This window comes from Chamaea fasciata, unplaced genomic scaffold (assembly GCF_029207755.1).
Source record: "Chamaea fasciata isolate MVZ Bird 193981 ecotype frontalis unplaced genomic scaffold, bChaFas1.0.hap1 SCAF_25, whole genome shotgun sequence".
Classification (NCBI taxonomy): domain Eukaryota; kingdom Metazoa; phylum Chordata; class Aves; order Passeriformes; family Sylviidae; genus Chamaea; species Chamaea fasciata.
In genome coordinates, this window is record NW_027094110.1 from 314404 (window position 1) to 333235 (window position 18832).

The following is an 18832-nucleotide window of genomic DNA, read 5'->3' on the forward strand; positions in this document are numbered from 1 at the left end:
ACAAATGGAAAGGATTTTTTCTTTCACTTTGGTGCAAGTTTATTTATTTTGTACACTATCCATCCATACACCTGTGATACAAATCTATGAACCTGCCACAAAGCATTGAAGCACAACATACCTATTATTCAGTAGACATTTGCATTTTAATCATCATCCAGCCCTTGTGGATCAGCAGTAACTCATCTTGCAGTTCTGTAAAAATGCACATGTCTGGTAACCGTATGTACACGAGGGAGAGGAGAAAAAAGATGTTCACTTTTAGGGAACATGGCTCAAGTCTTCAGATTAAAAAAAAAGTTACATCCCTGGAAGAGCTGGGTCAGTAGGGAATTCTGTAGAGGATCCTGTAAACTCGTTTTCTACAGTAAAATCTAAGCCTGCAGGCATCTGCTTTGTGGAGGTTGGGAATAAGGATACACGAGGATTCACTGTCTTGCACTTACTGTGTCTTGCAGCGTCGTGAGCTCTTGGCAGGTTTGACAAACTTACTGGATACCTGGAGTGCTGGATACAGGTGAAGGGAACGCTCTGCACCCTCTCCCGGGTAATAATAGGGCTTTTCCAGCTAGGAAGTTTTCCAGCCAGTGACTGAAAACAGCTATACTTCTGGGCCATGAATGGCTGAATTTAAATGACCTATTTAATGCAGCTACAACGGGAAGTTTATGTGGCAGGAAATACAAAACACAAAGACAACTATTTGTTCCACGGTTCCCTCTCAGGCTAGAAAACCTGTTAACTTTGAAAGCCCTAGAAAATGCTGCTCTGGTTTAGAAACCATCTACTTGGCATAGGACCACATTTGTTTTTTTGCACACAAATGTTTCATACACCTCCTTGATTCTGCATTAAGCATTCTGCATTTCTTTGCCAATCTTGTAGCTGAGGATTTTGTTCCAGTCAATCTTGGTGCGGGTGACGGGCAGCTGCCGGCGTAAGGCTTTGAAAGTGGTGTCTGACATAGTCTGGTAGTTTTCACTGATTGCTGTCTGCAGGGCAAAGCAGGTTTGGTCAGGGCACCCATAAAACACTATGAGAAAGCTCAACTCAGCGTTAAAGCCACAAACTCCTTTCTATAAGGGGTAAGGCACACTGTTAACTAAATCAATAATGCAGTCATTGGTGTGTGCACAAGTCAGAGACTCTCTGTTCACCTCCCCTGTAATGTTGCAGCATCTCCTTAGGCCTTTCACTGACACATCTCTTTCCAGTCTCCTTGCACACAGGCTAGGACAATGTAAAAGCTGTTGCACAAATTTCCTCCTCAGTATTCTTAACTGTCACAGTGGAAAACACATCAGCTCACCCGCTCCCCTCCCATGCCTGTTCCAGGTAGCATTTGTAACCCTTAAAAAAAACCCATAGAGCAAACCTGACAGTTTATTACAACACAGCTTGGTGACTTTACAGCTTTATAACTATATTGTTTAAACAAATACTACTGCCCTTTTCGAAGCAATTTTTACAGTCAATACCAGATTAAGCCAAGAAAAGAACCAGAGGTCAGCTCTCCATGTTCCATTAACTGCAAATGGAGACTGATATGGTTCTATGGTTTATTTAACTACCACTGATCTTACCTGGTACTCATTTTCTGCATTTTCTATGATCTTAATAAACTCCTTAGCAGTTTGGACGTCACTCTGCAAAGGAGAAAAAAAAAATGTCTGTATGTTTAAGAGCAACTTACATAAGCTACAGAATAGATTTCTTCTCAACTGACAGGCTGAGTACAGATAAAGTGGGTAACATCATCAGCTTGTGCCTCGTGGTTGTAGCTGGGTTCCTTTCACTTACAACATACTGGGTAGGGCTTGTGCTCCAAACTGGAACAGTGCTGCACTCTAGTGAGCAAAATGGAAGTGGACCCCCATGGCAAAATGAGTCACTTTGCAGCTGTTGCTCCCTCTACAACACTAGAGGATTTCTTAATTTCTCTTAGTGTTTGTCTCTTACTGTTCCTTGCCCTTGCACTGAGATAGAAAAGCATATTCTGTCCTCTTTAACCCAAACTTCCAAGAGAAGCTTTCCAATTGAGAGTTTCTAGTTAGACTGAATTTTAAGCAATTGGGAATCTGGTATTCCTACATGACTCTAAACACCACATTGACTGTTCACCCTAAAATTACTTTCAAGTCAAGAGAATGCAGTCATAGCAGTGCATGCTTCATAAGCTGTTTAAGGAATAAAAGTTGCTTATCATAAAGATCTTCTGGCATACTTACTGACACCTGTACAGAGTCCTGAATGTCTTTGTGACTAACCAGCTGCACGTTGCCATCTTCATAGTAATGGACCTGGAGAAAATGACAGAATGCAGGTTTTATCATGGCCACTCACTCCAGAATTTCTGAGCCCATAGTGCTACTAAAATCACACAACAGATCATCATGTCAGTCTTCTCTGCTTACACGGAGACTAAATGGAGGATGGATTTTTTTAAAGGGTTTCATTCTTTGCCAAGACAGTTCAAGATTATGTTAATCAGTAAACGCCCAGAGCTGAGATAAGAGCAATTATTAAAGATTCAAGGCAGAGGTTTTAGCCCTATAAAGTGAAGCAAAGTGGAGGGCTATAGGGTAATGCTGCATAATAGACCGCAGGCCAGATCTGAGACTATTCCAGAAACACTAGATTTAAGAATTAATTTCTTGAATTGTTTAGTTTAATAACATCCTGACTTGAGAAGGACATCTCTGCTGCATTTCAGCATCTCATTCTGAGCCAAATGCATTTGTAATAGAGAAGCACAATGCAGTTTCCCCTGTTACTGCCACGAAAAATAACTCACCTGGATTTTGAGCACTGCAGCCACCTGAGCTGTTGGTGGTGTGATGGTAAACTTCCATTCTGATCTCCAACGCCCGTTCCTAAAAGCAATCAAAGCATGAAAAACTATTTCCAAGAAGCTCTAACAGCAAAAAGAACCAAATTAACGAGCAAGTCATCTCTGATGTTGTCTTAACACCAATACCACATGGGATTTAGTGCTTTAGATGGCATGGAGTTAAATTTCTGCAGCCCAGATGAATGTAATGCAGCTTCAGTACAAAGAAGCTTCCAGAGATGTAAAGGAGTATCTATCCAGCTCTGCTAATGCCTTTTCCTCTGGATAGGTCACTGGAAGAGTTCTGGTGCCAAGGGGGCTGCAAGGAAAACAGACTACAGAAGGAAAAGAACAACCTGGGAAGCCCAAAACTCCCTGTCCTTCAGACTGTGTCAGAGCTAGAGGATGGATTGGTTTGAGGAACCAGGCAAAGGAAAAAAAACGCACTGTGTTGAAATAATCTTACCAGAAGTTTTTGGGCTGAAACTGGTGGCTCTCAATACAGGCAATAATTGTCTGCTGTCCATCTATAGATTTACCATAAACCTGTATTTAGAAAAAGAGTTAAAAAGGCCCAAGAGCTAAGGAAAGCCATTCTTAATCTCTGTTCTTGGCAGCAGGGTGCAGGCTGCTGTGGTGGTACCCCAGTGGGAACATGCACCACGAGTTCCATTGTCCAACACCTCCCCTGGCAGCCATTTCATTACTGGCAGGTGTGGAGGTGCTTGGCAGTCATGCCTGTGAAAAAGAGCTAACCCATCTTTACCTCTGTGTGCATACCAAGACCGTTGCACCCTCTTTGGAACATGACATTCCCAAGCCAGCCCAAACGCTAGCGAGGATGGAGAGTTCCACCAGCTCTGCCCAGCAGAGTCTGCTCTAGACTGACTGGCTCAGAGCAACACCCCTCCAGGGAAACAAGATGGATACTCAACAGTGCAGAAGCCATTGGGGTAATGATCTTTGACGTAGGCTCTCAGGGCACTGTCACAGGCATCTCTCCATTGTTTTAAAGCCGATTCTGTGTCCTCGGGCTGGGGATCACTTGCTTCTTTCCTTAAGTGATCAAACTTGAAAGAAAGCTTGTTTCTTGGGTCTAAAAATCTGCCATTGCCCAGATCACCATGTTCTGTAATTAAGACCTGTAAAAGAAGTTGAAATGATGATACCTTTAGGCTGCTATAGATGTGTTATTTCGCATTTTTCCCTACTTGCATATCAGTGTTACAATAGGTTCTTTCATTGACCTGTAAGATCACATAAAGAAAATCAAGTATTTTCAGTAATAATTTAAATGAGTAGTTGTTGTGAAGCTGAAGGTAACTCTCTGCTCTCCACAGTAATTCTGCACTTAGACTTCTGTCCCAGAAAAGGCTGAACTATAATAATGTATATATCTGGGTATGCAGATACATTAAAATTGGGTATCCTTACAACAGAAGCAGGTTGCTTTGCCTTTAAAATTATTTTAGCTGTTTTCCTTCTTCATTTCTAAAGGAAACAGAGACTTTTACTCTGGAATCCACCATTTACTGCCGTGTTCCGTGCTGTAATATCTCTACTTTTGGGCAAGAAGGGTACATAGGTGTGACTGCTTCTAAAATAAACCAACTAAAGCACACAGAAAAGCAGCATTGCACATTCCCTTCTTTTTTCTTTTTCACCTTAACTCTCTGGCTTCCCAAATATTGACTTTATTGGGGTGGGGTTTTTTCTTTTGCAGGCTGTATTGTAACCTTCTCATCAAAGCTATTTCTATGAACAGCCCTCTCAATATATGCCTCCCATAAACATATCTGGGACATCACAAAAGCTGGGTCAGGGCTTGGCTCAGAGAACAGAGCAGATGGTCAGGCAGCTTTCTGGCTTCTCAACAACTTGGTGTTTGTTCTAAAAAAAAAAAAAGAATTAAAAACGCCCTGAAACAACTTGTTTTGCTGGTACAGGCTGGATAGTGTTAAGTATAATCACTACACCAAATCAATGATTTGGTATAAACAAAGATACAGTTTGTTTTTTAGGGTAGCCGGGAGTGGATTAAAATTGCAGAAAATAAACCAAACAAACTATTAAGAATCTACTATCAATTGTCAGTAGGAACTGTAAGCAAGTAGCAACATAAGGATTTGTAAGTGAGCTTTAAATAGACAGTAATCTTTAATCATTCATACTCTTAAGTAAAATTCCAGTGACTTCAGCATGGAGCTTCAAGGAACAATGAACTGGATTTACTAAGTAATACCACACAGAACTTAGAGAGAATATTTTGCTCACGCTTTGTTCTTATAGAAGAAAGTTTGTCATAATATGTGGGGGAGGGAGAAGGGGTGCTACCTTGTGAGCAGAGTGAGTGAGTCAGCTGATGGTGATGTTGACTTGTGAGCCAACATCCTGATGAAACAACATTTTTATTGCTTTTTCACAGTGCAGTCATACAAGCCTCAAGCGTACAAAGTTTCCTCTCACCTGATCATCGTACCCTTCTATCTTCACCGGAGTGAACTGATCCATGTTGTACTGTGCAAAGGCACTGTTGATGATCAAAAGAACAAGAACTTTAGCTGCACATGCACATCAATTTTGACTCAAGAGTAAGTACCATGTGTGATTACATTACAGTAAACATTAACTTAATTGGGCAAATAATGCACACAAGCACTGTCAAAGGATTTTTCAATACCTTCTTTTCAAGGTATTTTCTACAGTATTTTTCAATACTGTAGATAGTTATAAACCCCAGGTCTAAAAGCAGGTTTCTTTAGTGATGACCAGGAAAATACAGAGTTCAAAAGTGGAACAGCAGGTAGCCTGGGGCAGTGTGAGCAAGCCAAGGCAAAACAGGAACACCCCAGCTACAATTCAGACAGCAGCCAGGTAAACAAACGAATAGATGAATATCTACAACAATTTTCTTATGTAAAGACTTGTTGACTGACATGTCACCTAGCTTGAAATAGATCTTAGCATCAAAAAGCTTGTATGTGTAATCTTTAAGCACCTTCTGATGAAGCTGTGGAAGTTAATAACAAATTTTGAAAACTTTTTTTGGAGGGCAGTTCTTTTTCTAAACTTAGGCTATGGTTTAATCAGAATTTCAGGTTTCACCTTATAAATCAGACAATTCAACATGATCAGACTTTGCTGCTGCTGCAGAGTTAAACTTTTTTGGCAGAGTGCCCTCCTGTCAGTTTTATACAGCACAAATTCCAATTTAGGGCTTTTAAAAAGAATCATCCACACCTTTCATTATATATTTTGTTAGGTGGGGTAAGGAATTACAGAAGATTGCTCTGAATACAGCAAATGGTTTTTCCTTTGTCACAGAAAGATGGGTGTAAGAAAGCAGAATTTGACTTGCGTTTGAAGTCTCAGTACTCACTGTGCTGCTCCTTCCCTGAGAAGATTGTCATTGTTAAGCAATAACCGGACATCTGGAGAAGAAAGGGTTCAGGTGTGTAACTGGATTTTTTGATCAAATGTTTCTATTTATGCACTTTGTTTTCAAGTGTACAAATGCAAACATTAAAATGATTATATAATTTCATTAAGCAGAAGTAGTCCAGAAGGACTGCATGCTTTCCCTAGCCACTAACCTTAAAAGCAGTATGGTGTGACACAGCCTTAGACTTTTAAAATAGATAAAACGTGAGGAAAACACCACAGATCATTTTTTCCTTAATTGCTCACCATTGAATACTTCATTGAACTCTCCAGGGGGTGCATGAGTGATGAATTTTGCAGCTATACGCACCTACAATGAAGCAGAAAAGTAATTGAAGACAAAAGATAATTTACTGAGTTCATACATATTGAAGCAATTCACCAACAAAACCAACTCTGAAGTGACAGAAAGTGGCAGATTTAGGGAGAAGTCTGGGCATGCATTGTCAAGATGGAAATAGTCTTGTAAGACTTGCCAGGGCTTGACAACCTGGTCTAGTGGGAGGTGTCCTTGCCCTTGGCAGGGGGTGGAACTGGATGATCCTCAATGTCCCTTTCAACCCAAACCACTCTGGGACTCTATGAAGGCACATGGAACTGTGATGATGAAGGCATCAATAACTGAAAAGGCCAACTTTGAATGTCCAGAAACTCCGAATCTGGAAAAAAATCCCCCCATCTTTCTAAAAGTGTAATAAAACTGCAACGTGTTCTGAAATCCAATGTACATGTCTTGCACTGTTAGAATTTAGGAGGTCAGGTATTGATTCTCTTGGACTTAGTCAGAGTTTATGGTTTTCATTATCAAATCTTTTACGGCTTTTGTAGGACCAAAGGTAATAGAAAGCTCCTGGAAGAAATGAAAGAGGAAATGTCACAAAATGAAACCTCTCCCTTAGAATAATAAAAACGTCCCATTTCCTCTGATAAGCCCAGCTAACAAAGCTGAGCAATGAGCCTCTCTGGTCTAACAAGACATTTATTGAAAGTGACTGCAGAATTGCTCATTACAGCTCTGATTACTTTTTACTTTTCATTTTGAGCAGCAAAACAAAGAATTGTGTATATATACCCAACTGCTTCACCTGAGTTATCACCAGAGCTGGAAATATCTCGCTTCTCTCAACAGTCTTCCCTGTTTTAATTAGAAATTGTGTGTATTTTTTGTCACATAATAATATAAAGCAAGCCACAAAAAGAAATAAACACTTTTCCAAACAAAAGGTAATTGCCTTATTTCAACAGGATCAAGTAACAACTCTGCCTTAATGGGATTGAGCTGCAGATAAAAATAGATTGTCTTCCAAATTAGCAATGAATTCAAAAAATAGATACATTCTTTGTGCCTGAAGAAATTAAGCAATACAAAGAAAACATTAAAAAGACACTATCTTGTGTAATTGACACAATGCAGGACATAAAACCATCTTCTCTTAATCTTCTGGTTTTAGGTTAGTAAGTATACAGCAATTCTAAAAATGGAGCTCTTAAACTGTTTGAAAACTTTCACTATTTAAAGAGCTGCAATTAGGACAGATTGCTGCCACAATACTGTCAAATTCCACTGTCGGAAATCTGTGTGGTGATGAAGAGAGCCTGGCAGCAGTTCAGAGAGACCCTGCTGCTCGGTATCCTCAGTGGACTTTGCTCAGAGTCCGCCCCAAAAGGCTGAAAGGTTTCTGCAAGGACACCATGTGCTTTCCTGAGCAAGTACAGCTGTGAGCACAGCACAGAATATCAGAATATCACTGTGCTAAAGCTCTCTCAAGTATCCACCACTAATGCTGGGATGCCTCTTAGTGGGAAGACAGCACTGGAATACACCCTGCAAATTAACTCCCCAATGAACAGAATCTCCTTTATAAGGTGCTTCAACATATGGCAAAAAAAGGCCTCTAAAAAGCTACAAAATTTGATATCTTATAAATTTATGCAATGGTGTTGTGGCTGCAGAACATGAAACCCTTGCAAAAGGGGTCACTGTTTTAGTAGGCTGAACTTTAGATCACTGGACTCTCATAAGGAAACCCTTATGGGAAAAACAAACAACAAACAAACAGAAAAAACCCCAATGGTTATGTGAGAGATTTTTACAGCCTTCCACAAATTCTCTCACTTGGAAGGACGAACAAAATTAAACTGACACAGAAAGGCCTCTGCACTTCAATCAGATGTTATTACAAACCCAGTTCTGAACAAAGCAAAGGCTGCAAGTGGAAAGTGTTCACTTGGATAATTATCCCTTGCCCTGCCTCTCATAGATCAATAAAATACAAAACATTTCAGTCAAACTATTGAAATCAGAAGTGCAGGAAACAGGCTGGGGAGTGATTAATTTGAAATGTCAAGCACTGGAACGGCCGTCGGTTTTCAGAGCTGGTTTCTTGGAGGGCGGCGTCAGGCTGCTCCTCTGCAGAAACACCAAAGCAGGACTTTCTGCAGCCTGCCCCATTTCCTGCCCCTGGGGCCATTTCAGGTGCCATTTCAGCTCTGCACCATCAGCTTCCTGCTTCTAAAATGGGGCAAGTGTCTGAGGGGAAGGGAAGCTGCTCAGCCGTTTGTTTAAACCAGCAAAACAGCAGCAGGATGAACTTGGGCAAAACGGGGAGATTTCAGAGGAACTGAAAAGAAAATCACAGAATCACAGACTGGCTGGGGTGGAAGGGACCCTTAAGCCCACCCAGTGCCACCCCTGCCATGGCAGGGACACCTCCCACTGTCCCAGGGACACCTCCCACTGTCCCAGGCTGCTCCAGCCCTGATATCCAGCCCTGCCTTGGGCACTCCAGGGATCCAGGGGCAGCCACAGCTGTGCCAGGGCCTGCCCACCCTGCCAGGGAACAATTCCTGCCCAATCTTCCATCCAGCCTTGCCCTCCGGCCCTGGGAAGCCATTCCCTGCGTCCTGTCCCTGCAGGCCTTGTCCCCAGCCCCTCTGCAGCTCTCCTGGAGCCCCTTTAGGTGCTGGAAGGGGATCTAAGGTCTCCCTGGAGCTTCTCTTCTCTGGGCTGGGCACCCCCAGCTCTTCCAGCCTGTCTGGGAAATGAATCTCTCACCTAAAATACACCCAGAGAGAATAAAGGAGTGAAGCTTGGGGGATGGAATGAATTAATTTTGTTGCTTAATTGATGTTTTTAGGTTTTTTGCTCTATTTTAAGGTACTGGTAAACTCAGACTTAAAAAACAAACATATATCAATTTCTAGACTCATCTGAATAGTCACAAAGTGGATACTACAGTAAATATTTGCTACATGTTTCTCTTTCAGATCCTCCTTTAAGCTTATCCCTCTCTGCCTGTGTGAGGCATGGAGTTAGCTGAAATTGAATGTTCTAAAGGCCAATCAATTCTGCTCTGGAATACTTATTTCAAACAACATCACCTGAAATACTGGCTAATGGATGAACTGCACCTCCAAAGCTCTGCTTCTTTCCAAATGATGCCACTGAAATGAAGCTGAAATTGCAGTTTAAGGGAAAAACGAAAGCAACCCCTGGACTTGTAGGATCCTTGAGTAGAACAACTCTTCCAGAATGTTAAGAAACAAAGCAAGCAGTAAGTGTAACACTTCTGGGATGTAAGAAGAGTAACAGTGTATTTTTAAACTACTGTGTGTAGACAACAGTGTATTACCCGGCAGAGAAACTGCAGGCTGCAACTTTCCCACATTCCTACACAAGAGGAACAAACTGCTCATTTCCCCCTTTCCTAAAATAATTATGGCTCTATTTGCTCCTACTTAGTCCTTCCCACACAGTGTAATTTGTAGGACCTACATCAAAGTTCTATCAGCAGCTGGGGTGAGCAGAGAACGCGACACACTCATAGAGTGTTTGGGAAGTGAAGAGGTTGCAAAGCCCCTTACAGACACCCTGATTACTTAGCTGATTTGGGAAAAGCAGCGCAGAAAATGCATTTTAGCAAAATCATTTTGGCTGGGAAAGACCTTTAAGATCACCAAGCGATCCACGTGTGAGTGACTCCCACCTTGTCCACAAGACCAGAGCACCGGGTGCCACGTCCACTCCTTCCCTGACCGTGACCAGGGGTGGGGACCGCACCACCTCCCTGGGCAGCCCCTTCCAGTGTCTAATCGCCCTTTCTGCGAGGAAACTCCTCCTGATGTCCGACCGAAACCTCCCCTGGTTCAGGCTGAGACTGTGTCCATTTTCACGCACAACGACTGGCGAGACGCCTGAGCTGCACCAAGGCAGTGAGGGAATCGGAATGCAGTGAGGATATCGGAATGCAACGAGGAAATCGGAATGCAGTGAGGATATCGGAATGCAATGAGGAAATCGGAATGCAATGAGGGAATCGGAATGCAGTGAGGGAATCGGAATGCAGTGAGGATATCGGAATGCAATGAGGATATCGGAAGGCAACGAGGATACCGGAAGGCAACGAGGATACCGGAAGGCAACGAGGAAATCGGAATGCAATGAGGATATCGGAAGGCAACGAGGATATCGGAAGGCAACGAGGATATCGGAATGCAGTGAGGATATCGGAAGGCAACGAGGAAATCGGAAGGCAATGAGGATATCGGAAGCAAGGCGCTGCGCTGGTAAGGAACGGCGGCGGCCCGGTGGTCTCGGGGGCCCGCCCGCCCCGACGCACCGGCAGGCCGGCACACCGGCAGCAGACGCTTGTCGCCACTCCCCACCCAGTGCCTCCCCGGGGGCAGCGGCACAAGCCACCAGCGGAGGGGAGGGCACCCCGTTCCTTTACCTTCTCCTCATCCGACACCCGCTCCTCCAGGTCCGCCATCTTGGCCGCTGTGTGCCCGGCCCCGCGCGGGTCGTGCCGGGAGCGCCGGGCAGGGCACCGAAGGCGCTGCTGGCGCCATATTAACTGTGGGCAGATGCCGCGCTGCCGCCATCACAGAAACGGGATGACATCTCGCGGAACCGGCTGACAGAGCCGCCGGGGCTCCCGCTCATTGTGAGGGATGTTCTTGGGCGGAGCAGCGGCGATGGACCCGACGAACAGGCTGCCCACGCTAGCGGAGCCCCGTCCTGGTGGTCCCGGCGCGCCCCGTGGGCTGAGACGTCCGGGAACTGTAGCCCGGAAGCGCGGCCGCTGCCATCTTAGCTGCGGGCAGACGCCGTGATGCCACCATCACAGGGACGGGCAGGTTTTTCCTGCCGGGAACGCGGCGGTGGCGGACCCGCCGCGTCCCGGAGCCTCCGGGCGTGCCGGCTGTGCTGTGGGGGACGATCGGTCCGCGCTTCGCCCTGGAGCAGCGCTGATGGGGTCGGCGAACGGGCTGCCCGCGCTGGCGGAATCCCGCCCCGGTGCTTGTCCCGCCCCTGTCCCGGCGTGCCCCGCCGGCGGTGATGGCGGAGGGCGGCAGCGGCCGCGGGCCGCCGTGCTTCGGGGCGGCCTCGGCGTTCCGGCGTTGGGAGCAGCTGCGGCGGAGGGCCGCGACGCCCTGGGCCCGCGGGCTCCTCGCCGCGGCCGCCGGGCTCGGGCTCCTGTACGCCGTGCTGCGGGTGCCGGTGCGGCTCCGGGACGGCCTGGCGGCCGGTGAGGGCGCGCCGGGGGGAGGCGGACACCGCCTGTGGAGCCGGGCGGTGGGGCGGCGCAGGCTCGGCCCCGCCGTCCCCAGCATCCTGGGCCGTACCGGGAGCGGTGTGTCCCGGGAGCGGGGCTGGTCCTGGCGGGCCGCTCCGCAGGTGCCCAGGGCGGGGATCCTCCGTTCGGGAGGAGCGCTGGGGGGCCGGAGTGTGTCCGGAGAAGGAAACGGCTCTGGGGATGGTCTGGGGCACCAGCAGCCAGTGAGGGAGCTGGGGGGGTCAGCCGGGAGGAGAGGAGACTCGGGGGGGACCTTCTCGCTCTTTGCAACTGCCTGACAAGAAGGGCTGGGTTAGTGTTAGGAAGGGACGACCGCGGGGAATTAGGCTCTGCTCCCAGGGAACAGGGACAGGAGAAGAGGAAAGGACCTCCAGTTGTGCCAGGGGAAGTTCAGGTCGGACATCAAGAGGGATTTCTTCATGAAAAAGTGGTCATTGAGACGTTGGAATGGGCTTCCCAGGGAGGTGATGGAGTCCCCAGCCCTCGTGGTACCCAGGCAAAAACTGAACCTGGCACTCAGTGCTCCGGTCTTGTTGACAAGGTGGGGACAGGTCACAGACTCGATAAGGTCTTTCCCTGACTAACTGATATTCCGAGTCAGCGAGTCTGTCCCAGCGGTGCCTGCGGGCTGGTGGTGCATCCCGCCCTCGCTCAGTGTCGCCCTGGGCTCGTCCCCTGCCCCGGGCTGGGGGCTCGGCTGAGGACCGGGCGGTCCTGGGGCACCTGAAGCAGCCAAGGCTCTGCCCCGGCGCTGCCCGAGGTCCCCCCTGGGCTCTGTCAGGCTGCAGCCCTGCCCTGGCCGCCGCTGTCCTGTCCTGTCCTGTCCGGCCCGCGCTGGTGGCAGGTGACAGGGCTGGCGTGCAGTTTGAGTCCAAACCAGGGTCGGAGCACCACTGGATAACTGCATTCCCTGCGTCGTGCTCTCCACAGCCGGAGGGAGAGCTCTGTGGAAAATGTATGTTAGCACTGAATGTAAGTTTGCATCAAAACAGGATGAGTTTGTCTTAAAAGTGAAATAATACATTAAATTGTTGTGGTCCACCAGCCGCTGTATGGGTGAATCCATAAGATGCTTTGTCTAGAAATGTACAGTGATTTTTTTTTTTTGGTTGGATATAAAAATTGACTGTCACAGGGAGATATAAACAAAATAATAGGTGGTGAGGATTGCCCTAAGAATGTAGCATTATAAAGCTACTAGGGCTGTAGTATACGATATATTTGCATGATATTCAGCATTCTTTAATAGACAAGCTATTTTTGTTTTTCAGTCCTAATTATTAATTCTTTCATTTTGTTTCTCTTAACAGTGACTGTGTTCTTAAGCACTTTGACTCCAAAATTCTACTTTGCCCTTACAGTAACTTCATCTTTTATATCTGGACTGATATTTGTAAGTAGTCCACTTTATTATTTTTTTTTTTAAACAACTTTAGCACCTCTCAGATGGCTTTGTGAGGAGTAAAGGGAATGAATATCAGACTCTAGAGGGTGCCTTTGTGCTGGGAAGGAACTTCTCTGATGCACTGTTGCAGCTCTTTAGCTGTGTGTGTTATCCGCTGGGGCTGCACGAGTCCGAGAACATGACAGGTACGGAATGCCAGAGTGGTTCCCGTCCCCTGGCACAGCTCCAGCTGCTCCCTTGGCTTCTGTCACTGGTCACCAGAGGAAGGAGACCAGTACCTGATCCAGGCACAGGATCCGCATTGGTCCAGGGCTGACAGTTTGGTGTAGTCCTTGGGGGCTTGTGGTATGCAGGTATTTTTAATAGCTTTAGAAAGAGATGGTAATATTTTTGGCCCAAAGTTTCTGCCAAATGGCTGTCATTGCTGATAACTTAGCCATGTCTCTTTGCTAGCCTCTCTCTTTCTGGTTAGCAGAACATCTCAGTTTAATGGGCCATTTTATCCTTTATTCTTTTAGATTATTCTTGTGAAATAAAAAACTACGCCTGTGTTGAATGCTAAAAATTTTGTACTACAGGTAGGGCTACGTCTTGAAATATTCTTACCAGAAGAAGTGGATATATAGGTTTTTTGCTTCTGTTCCCAGTTTCCCTATACAGGCACTTCTGAAAGGGTTTATGGCTCCCTAGTGACTTGGGGAGGAGGAACGTAACACTTGACTAAAATTTTGCTGTTTTTTTTCCGTTCTCTTTCCTGTTCTTTGAGTGATCCTGCATGACAGGACAGGCCAAACCAGATCATTGGTGTTACTCTGTATGGAGATACGTTCCATCCCTGATCATTTGCAAGGGGGTTTACTTGTGAGCACTCTTCATCCCTCGTGTTTGCTGGGAGGGTGTCACCTAAGGAAATTTCTGGTGCTTTTTTCTCCCATGGCAGGTGTTTGAGTGGTGGCACTTCCGAAAGTACGGCACGTCTTTCATTGAGCAGGTGTCTGTGAGCCATCTGAGGCCCCTCATCGGGGGTGCAGAGAACAGCCCCCCAGCCCCAGCAGCTTTCTCGGCCGGGGACAATGAGAGCAGCAGGCAGAACATGCCAGGTGAGTCCTGACGTGTCCCAGGAGCTTTCCTTAAGCTTTGAGGTGGCTTTTTAATGGCTTTGGCCTGTAAAAAATGGACAAAGCCTGCATCTTACAAAGTGATTTGTTAATAGTGGTAAAAATAAGCTAAATAATGATGTTTTTTACTCTAAACCATTCATTGCTAAAAATATTATTTAGAAAATGTTATGCATTGAGCTATAACTGTTTCAGTAGCATTAGTTATTTACTGTTCTAAATACATGCAAGGTAAATATTGCATGAGTGTACGTACATGCATTGCTTAATGTTCCCACCCTGTGCTTTTGTACCCCAAGCAATGTTGGGGAGCAAAAGTATTTATGGAATAGCAGAAGTTTATGAAGATGTTGATTGCATAATAATAAATTGAAGGTGCTTTCCAAAGCACAACTGCTTTTGTATTACTGCATTTTAATGCCAAGGTAATATTTCCCATGCTTTTAATTTAAAAAGTACTTTTTTTTTTTTTTTTTTTTTTATTCCTCAGAGTGCAAAGTGTGGCGAAATCCTCTCAATCTTTTCAGAGGGGCAGAGTATAGCAGGTATTAATTATCTTGTTTTCCACGGCATATTTTTAAATTTATTTGAGGGCATGCACATGACTTCTTCACAGAGCTTGCACTGGTAATGTCAGGAGACAGCTGGAGGCCTGGGAGATTATAGGGGTGATTGATACCAACTCTGTGTTTAAAAGGCACCAAGCCAAGCTTTGGCAGTTTCAGTGTTAAGAGCAAAAATATTACTGTAACATCAGGGCTTTTTGAGAGTAAAGTAGGAAAAAAAATTATTCAGAGGCTGAGACGGTGATTCACAATCTAAATTCTCTTTTATTAAACTGTACTGTAAGTCTCCTAGTGTTACTTCATGGGAAAGGCTGCTTTCTAGGAAGCCAGTTCCTGAGTTGTTTAGGACTTTACAGATTATTGAACTTGAAACTTTGTGTTAGTAGCTTTTTATTACTGATTTTTGCTGTAGGCACATCAGATATCCCTTTGTTATGAGCATTGCTAATTACTAGGAATGCCTCTTACTGAAATTTCTGCTGTTTCAGGTACATGTGGGTGACTGGGAAGGAGCCTCTTACTTACTATGACATGAATTTGTCTGCTCAAGATCATCAAACGTTTTTCACGTGTGACACGGACGCCCTTCGGCCTTCAGACACAGGTACCGATGTCTGTGTGAGGTGTGTAAGGGCTGGGCAGCCTCAAGCGTGTGTTTTTAGTGAACTTCAAGGTCGTGCAGGTTATTGTGTCAAATACTTTGTGAAACTGAGGCATCTCTCAAGTACTGATGGGGTTTAATAGATGTGGAGGACCAAAGGGTGGTTTGGGTTGGGAGGGACCTCAAAGCCCATCCAGTTCACCCCCGTGCCATGGGCAAGGGCACCTTCCACTAGGCCAGGCTGCTCCAAGCCCCCTGACCTTGAAATTTAGTGTTTAGTGAAATTCAGTGGAAAGATGTTTTGTGTTGTGCATTCTCTACAGCTTTAGTGCTGTCAGGGTCCTGACATTTTTTGAGATCACACCCATTTCAAGTAATTAACACGATATTGCAAACCTGGATTATATTCTCAACAGCCAAAATGTGGTGTCATGTAAACCACAGTAATGAATAGTGCAGTCTCCAGATTTTTTTCCTTGTGTTCCACATGTTTAGTGCAGAAAATGTTCTTTACCTGGTTATTGTCAGTGTGGGTGTGAATTATTGTCAATTTGTCACATTCCGGAGGTGTTCCTTGTCAGCTGGCTGTGACATGTTTGATATGAAAGATGTGTTTTTATTTCAAAAAAAGGGAGTGAATTGTCTCGCTCGCTGAGCCAAGACTAATATTTTGTTTCCGAAAGAAAACTCAAATATTTTTCCACGTTATTCTTGCTTGACAGCAGGAGGTTTTGTTCCAAAAGAAACATGTATAGATTCTTCAGTTTTCTTATCGTCCTTGAGATAGGCCAGATATGGAACTCCATGAGCGTAAGGTTTTGGAGTTCTTTTAGAACTGGATTTTAGTCTGAAGGTTAATAATCCTGCATAGAAAATGGTAGCTCTGAGTGTGTTGTTTTCCTAGAAGTTGGTTTTCAGCTTGTGTTTTCCAGTTTTACCAGATGGAATCATGGTGGGGAGGGGTTTAGAGTCATTGCATTGAAATAATTTTGAATTTAAGTTGTAGTTCAAAGGACACTTCTGAATAGATTTCACTCTTTTTACTTGTTCCCTAGAACACTTCCTAATAAGCTGATAAATATAAATCTTGAATTGACTTTGCCATGTGATGCCACTCAAATACCCTTCATAAATTTAAAAAGACATTGTTAACCCTTTATGGTCTGACAGTTGTCTAAAAATAATCATGGAACAGAATCCCAGAATAGTTTGGGTTGGAAGGGACCTTAAAGCTCATCCGGGTGCATCCCCTGCCATGGGCAGGGACAGCTCCCGCTGCCCCAGGCTGCTCCAAACCCCAGTGTCCAGCCTGGCCCGGGCACTGCCAGGGATCCAGGGCAGCCACAGCTACTCTGGCCAACTTCATATTTCAGTACAAAACTCTACCTGTGCAAGACACCACTTACTCCGTCACTATTTTCTTTGAAGTTCTGTTTGAAAGCTTAAATTTTAGTTCTGTGCAGGTCTATGCAAGAACCTGTGTTTAACAATTGCTCCTGCCAAGCTTTCAACGAGTCTTGGGAAGTGTTTCCAGAAATCTGTAGCAATTTAGAAATTGTACATCTGTCTGGTTATGTAAGCTGTTTCTGTGCTGTGTAGGAGTTCTGAAATGGTCAGTGAGGAATCTTCCTGGTGGTGTTGCTTTCTTGAACTAAATTTGAGGTATAATGAGCTGTTGCAAGAATTTGATGCTTGTGGTAGGAACAGGCTGAAATGAAAACACTTGTTTGTTCTTCCTTATAACAATCGTACAGCAATGAGGAATTTTCAGGCTGGGAGGGAATGTTATTTAGAGCTGCCTCCAAGCAGCCAGAGTGGCCTCCTCTGGCTCCCAGGTGTTTCACAGGTGTCCATGTCCCTCACCAGCCTTCCCATGGTTTTTTGCAGTTATGCAGAAGGCGTGGCGAGAGAGGAACCCGCAGGCCCGCATTAAAGCAGCGTACCAGGCTCTAGAGCTGAACAATGAGTAAGTTATCAGTTCAGTTGCTGTGTTCCTAGTGTGAAGGATTAAGTGAAAGGATACTGAGCACACTGTCAGTTTCTTCGTCTAATAATTCACTTTTAGCAAGGTTCTGAATGCTTAAGGGGAACTCTTTGGACTGGGAATTGCACTGGGGCTGTAAACTACCTGGAAGTATTGAACTATTCTACTACAAACATCTTTTGTGCTGCTTTTTTTCTTGAAGCATTGTATTAGTGGCAATAACAAATGAGAAATCTTACTCAGGTATGGAATGGTCTTAATTGAATATAAGATATTTCAGAGATGGCGTCGTGGTAAAACTGGATTTGGAATTCACAGATGCCACTCCTGTAAAGGGCTTAAAAATACTCTGTAGCATAAACCAAAGAATTTCACCCACAGCTGTGATCTGCTTTGTTTTGTTTTCTTGTTATTTTCGTAAAATGTCTTAAAACCTCCTGGTTTTCAAAACGCAAACCAAGTGAAAAACCTTTCCAGGCAATTACAGACCATTTTTACAGTTTCAAGGAAAATAATTTAACTTGCTTTAACAATTTATTCCTTTGCTTTTTCTCCAAATGAGAGGGGTGTGTGTGGTTTTTTTCTGTAAAATGGAAAAGGTTTCTTTTTTCCTGTCACTCCCTCTTTGAACTCAAGTTAGTATTTTGAAACTTTAATATTGTCAGTGCTTACATCTTATACATAAGAGAATCTTGCTCATTTTTAATGCTTCTAACACTTAGTAAAAACACTTAACTTTCTCCCTCAAAATAACTAGTATGTTTTTCTTTTATTTCAGGTGTGCCACTGCTTATGTCCTCCTGGCTGAGGAAGAAGCAACAACTATTGTGGATGCTGAGAAGTATTTCAAGCAGGCTCTGAAAGCAGGAGAAATGATTTACAGAAAATCTCAGAACTGCCATTCTCAGAGCCCCCAGCACGAAGCACAGCTGAGTAAGGACTTGGAATCACATGAACTCTTGGGTTTGTGTGAGCAGAAGTATAAAATTAAAGCTGTAATTCGGAGAGGTAAGGGTTGAAACAGGTAGACTAATATTTTTTTGTCTTTGTAATCAGGAAGAGACACCAATGTCTTGGTGTATGTGAAAAGGAGACTAGCTATGTGTGCCAGGAAACTTGGAAGAATACGAGAAGCAGTAAAAATGATGAGAGATGTAAGTAAAAGTAAAAAAATAAAAAACTGAGTTAACCATTGTTTTTAAGTCACAGTGTCCTAATTGATTGCTTTAAGTTCATTTCTAGGCATCATAATTAATCTAATTGAATTATTTTCCCACGAGATTTGCACATCATGATTGGGTGCTGTTCTTT

The 18832-nt window shown here is 44.5% G+C and overlaps 2 protein-coding genes across 5 annotated transcripts in view; one reads left to right on the forward strand and one right to left on the reverse strand.

Annotated features, from left to right (window-relative positions):
- Nucleotides 1–11100, reverse strand: CAPZA1 (capping actin protein of muscle Z-line subunit alpha 1). Its single transcript, XM_066204158.1, has 10 exons — nt 11002–11100; nt 6518–6581; nt 6210–6261; nt 5297–5360; nt 3766–3972; nt 3297–3376; nt 2795–2873; nt 2229–2300; nt 1584–1646; nt 1–992 (listed from the first exon to the last, which is right to left on the reverse strand). Exons 1-10 carry the CDS (start codon nt 11038–11040, stop codon nt 852–854), a joined length of 861 nt encoding a protein of 286 aa, XP_066060255.1. The 5' UTR covers nt 11041–11100; the 3' UTR covers nt 1–851.
- Nucleotides 10700–18832, forward strand: part of ST7L (suppression of tumorigenicity 7 like) — a 22461-nt gene continuing 14328 nt past the window's right edge. For 2 of the 4 annotated variants that reach the window (XM_066204154.1, XM_066204157.1), the window contains exons 1-8: nt 11604–11799; nt 13158–13240; nt 14193–14352; nt 14861–14915; nt 15425–15540; nt 17425–17503; nt 18300–18454; nt 18578–18675. In XM_066204154.1, the coding sequence (XP_066060251.1) occupies nt 11610–11799; nt 13158–13240; nt 14193–14352; nt 14861–14915; nt 15425–15540; nt 17425–17503; nt 18300–18454; nt 18578–18675 (936 nt within the window). In that variant the 5' untranslated portion in view covers nt 11604–11609. Of the gene's footprint in view, nt 10838–11603; nt 11800–12619; nt 12803–13157; nt 13241–14192; nt 14353–14860; nt 14916–15424; nt 15541–17424; nt 17504–18299; nt 18455–18577; nt 18676–18832 lie in introns of those variants that run through there. The other 2 variants (XM_066204155.1, XM_066204156.1) reach the window with 2 other exon arrangements.

Bases quoted from the DNA above. Each gene is read 5' to 3' on its own strand.
- CAPZA1 (XM_066204158.1), bottom strand. From the start codon at position 11,040: ATGGCGGACCTGGAGGAGCGGGTGTCGGATGAGGAGAAG. The intron at 5,361-6,209 runs GTGAGTACTGAG...GATCATCAACAG, and splicing joins CTCAGGGAAGGAGCAGCACA to TGCCTTTGCACAGTACAACA. The intron at 1,647-2,228 runs GTAAGTATGCCA...TCTCCTTTGCAG, and splicing joins AGGACTCTGTACAGGTGTCA to AGTGACGTCCAAACTGCTAA.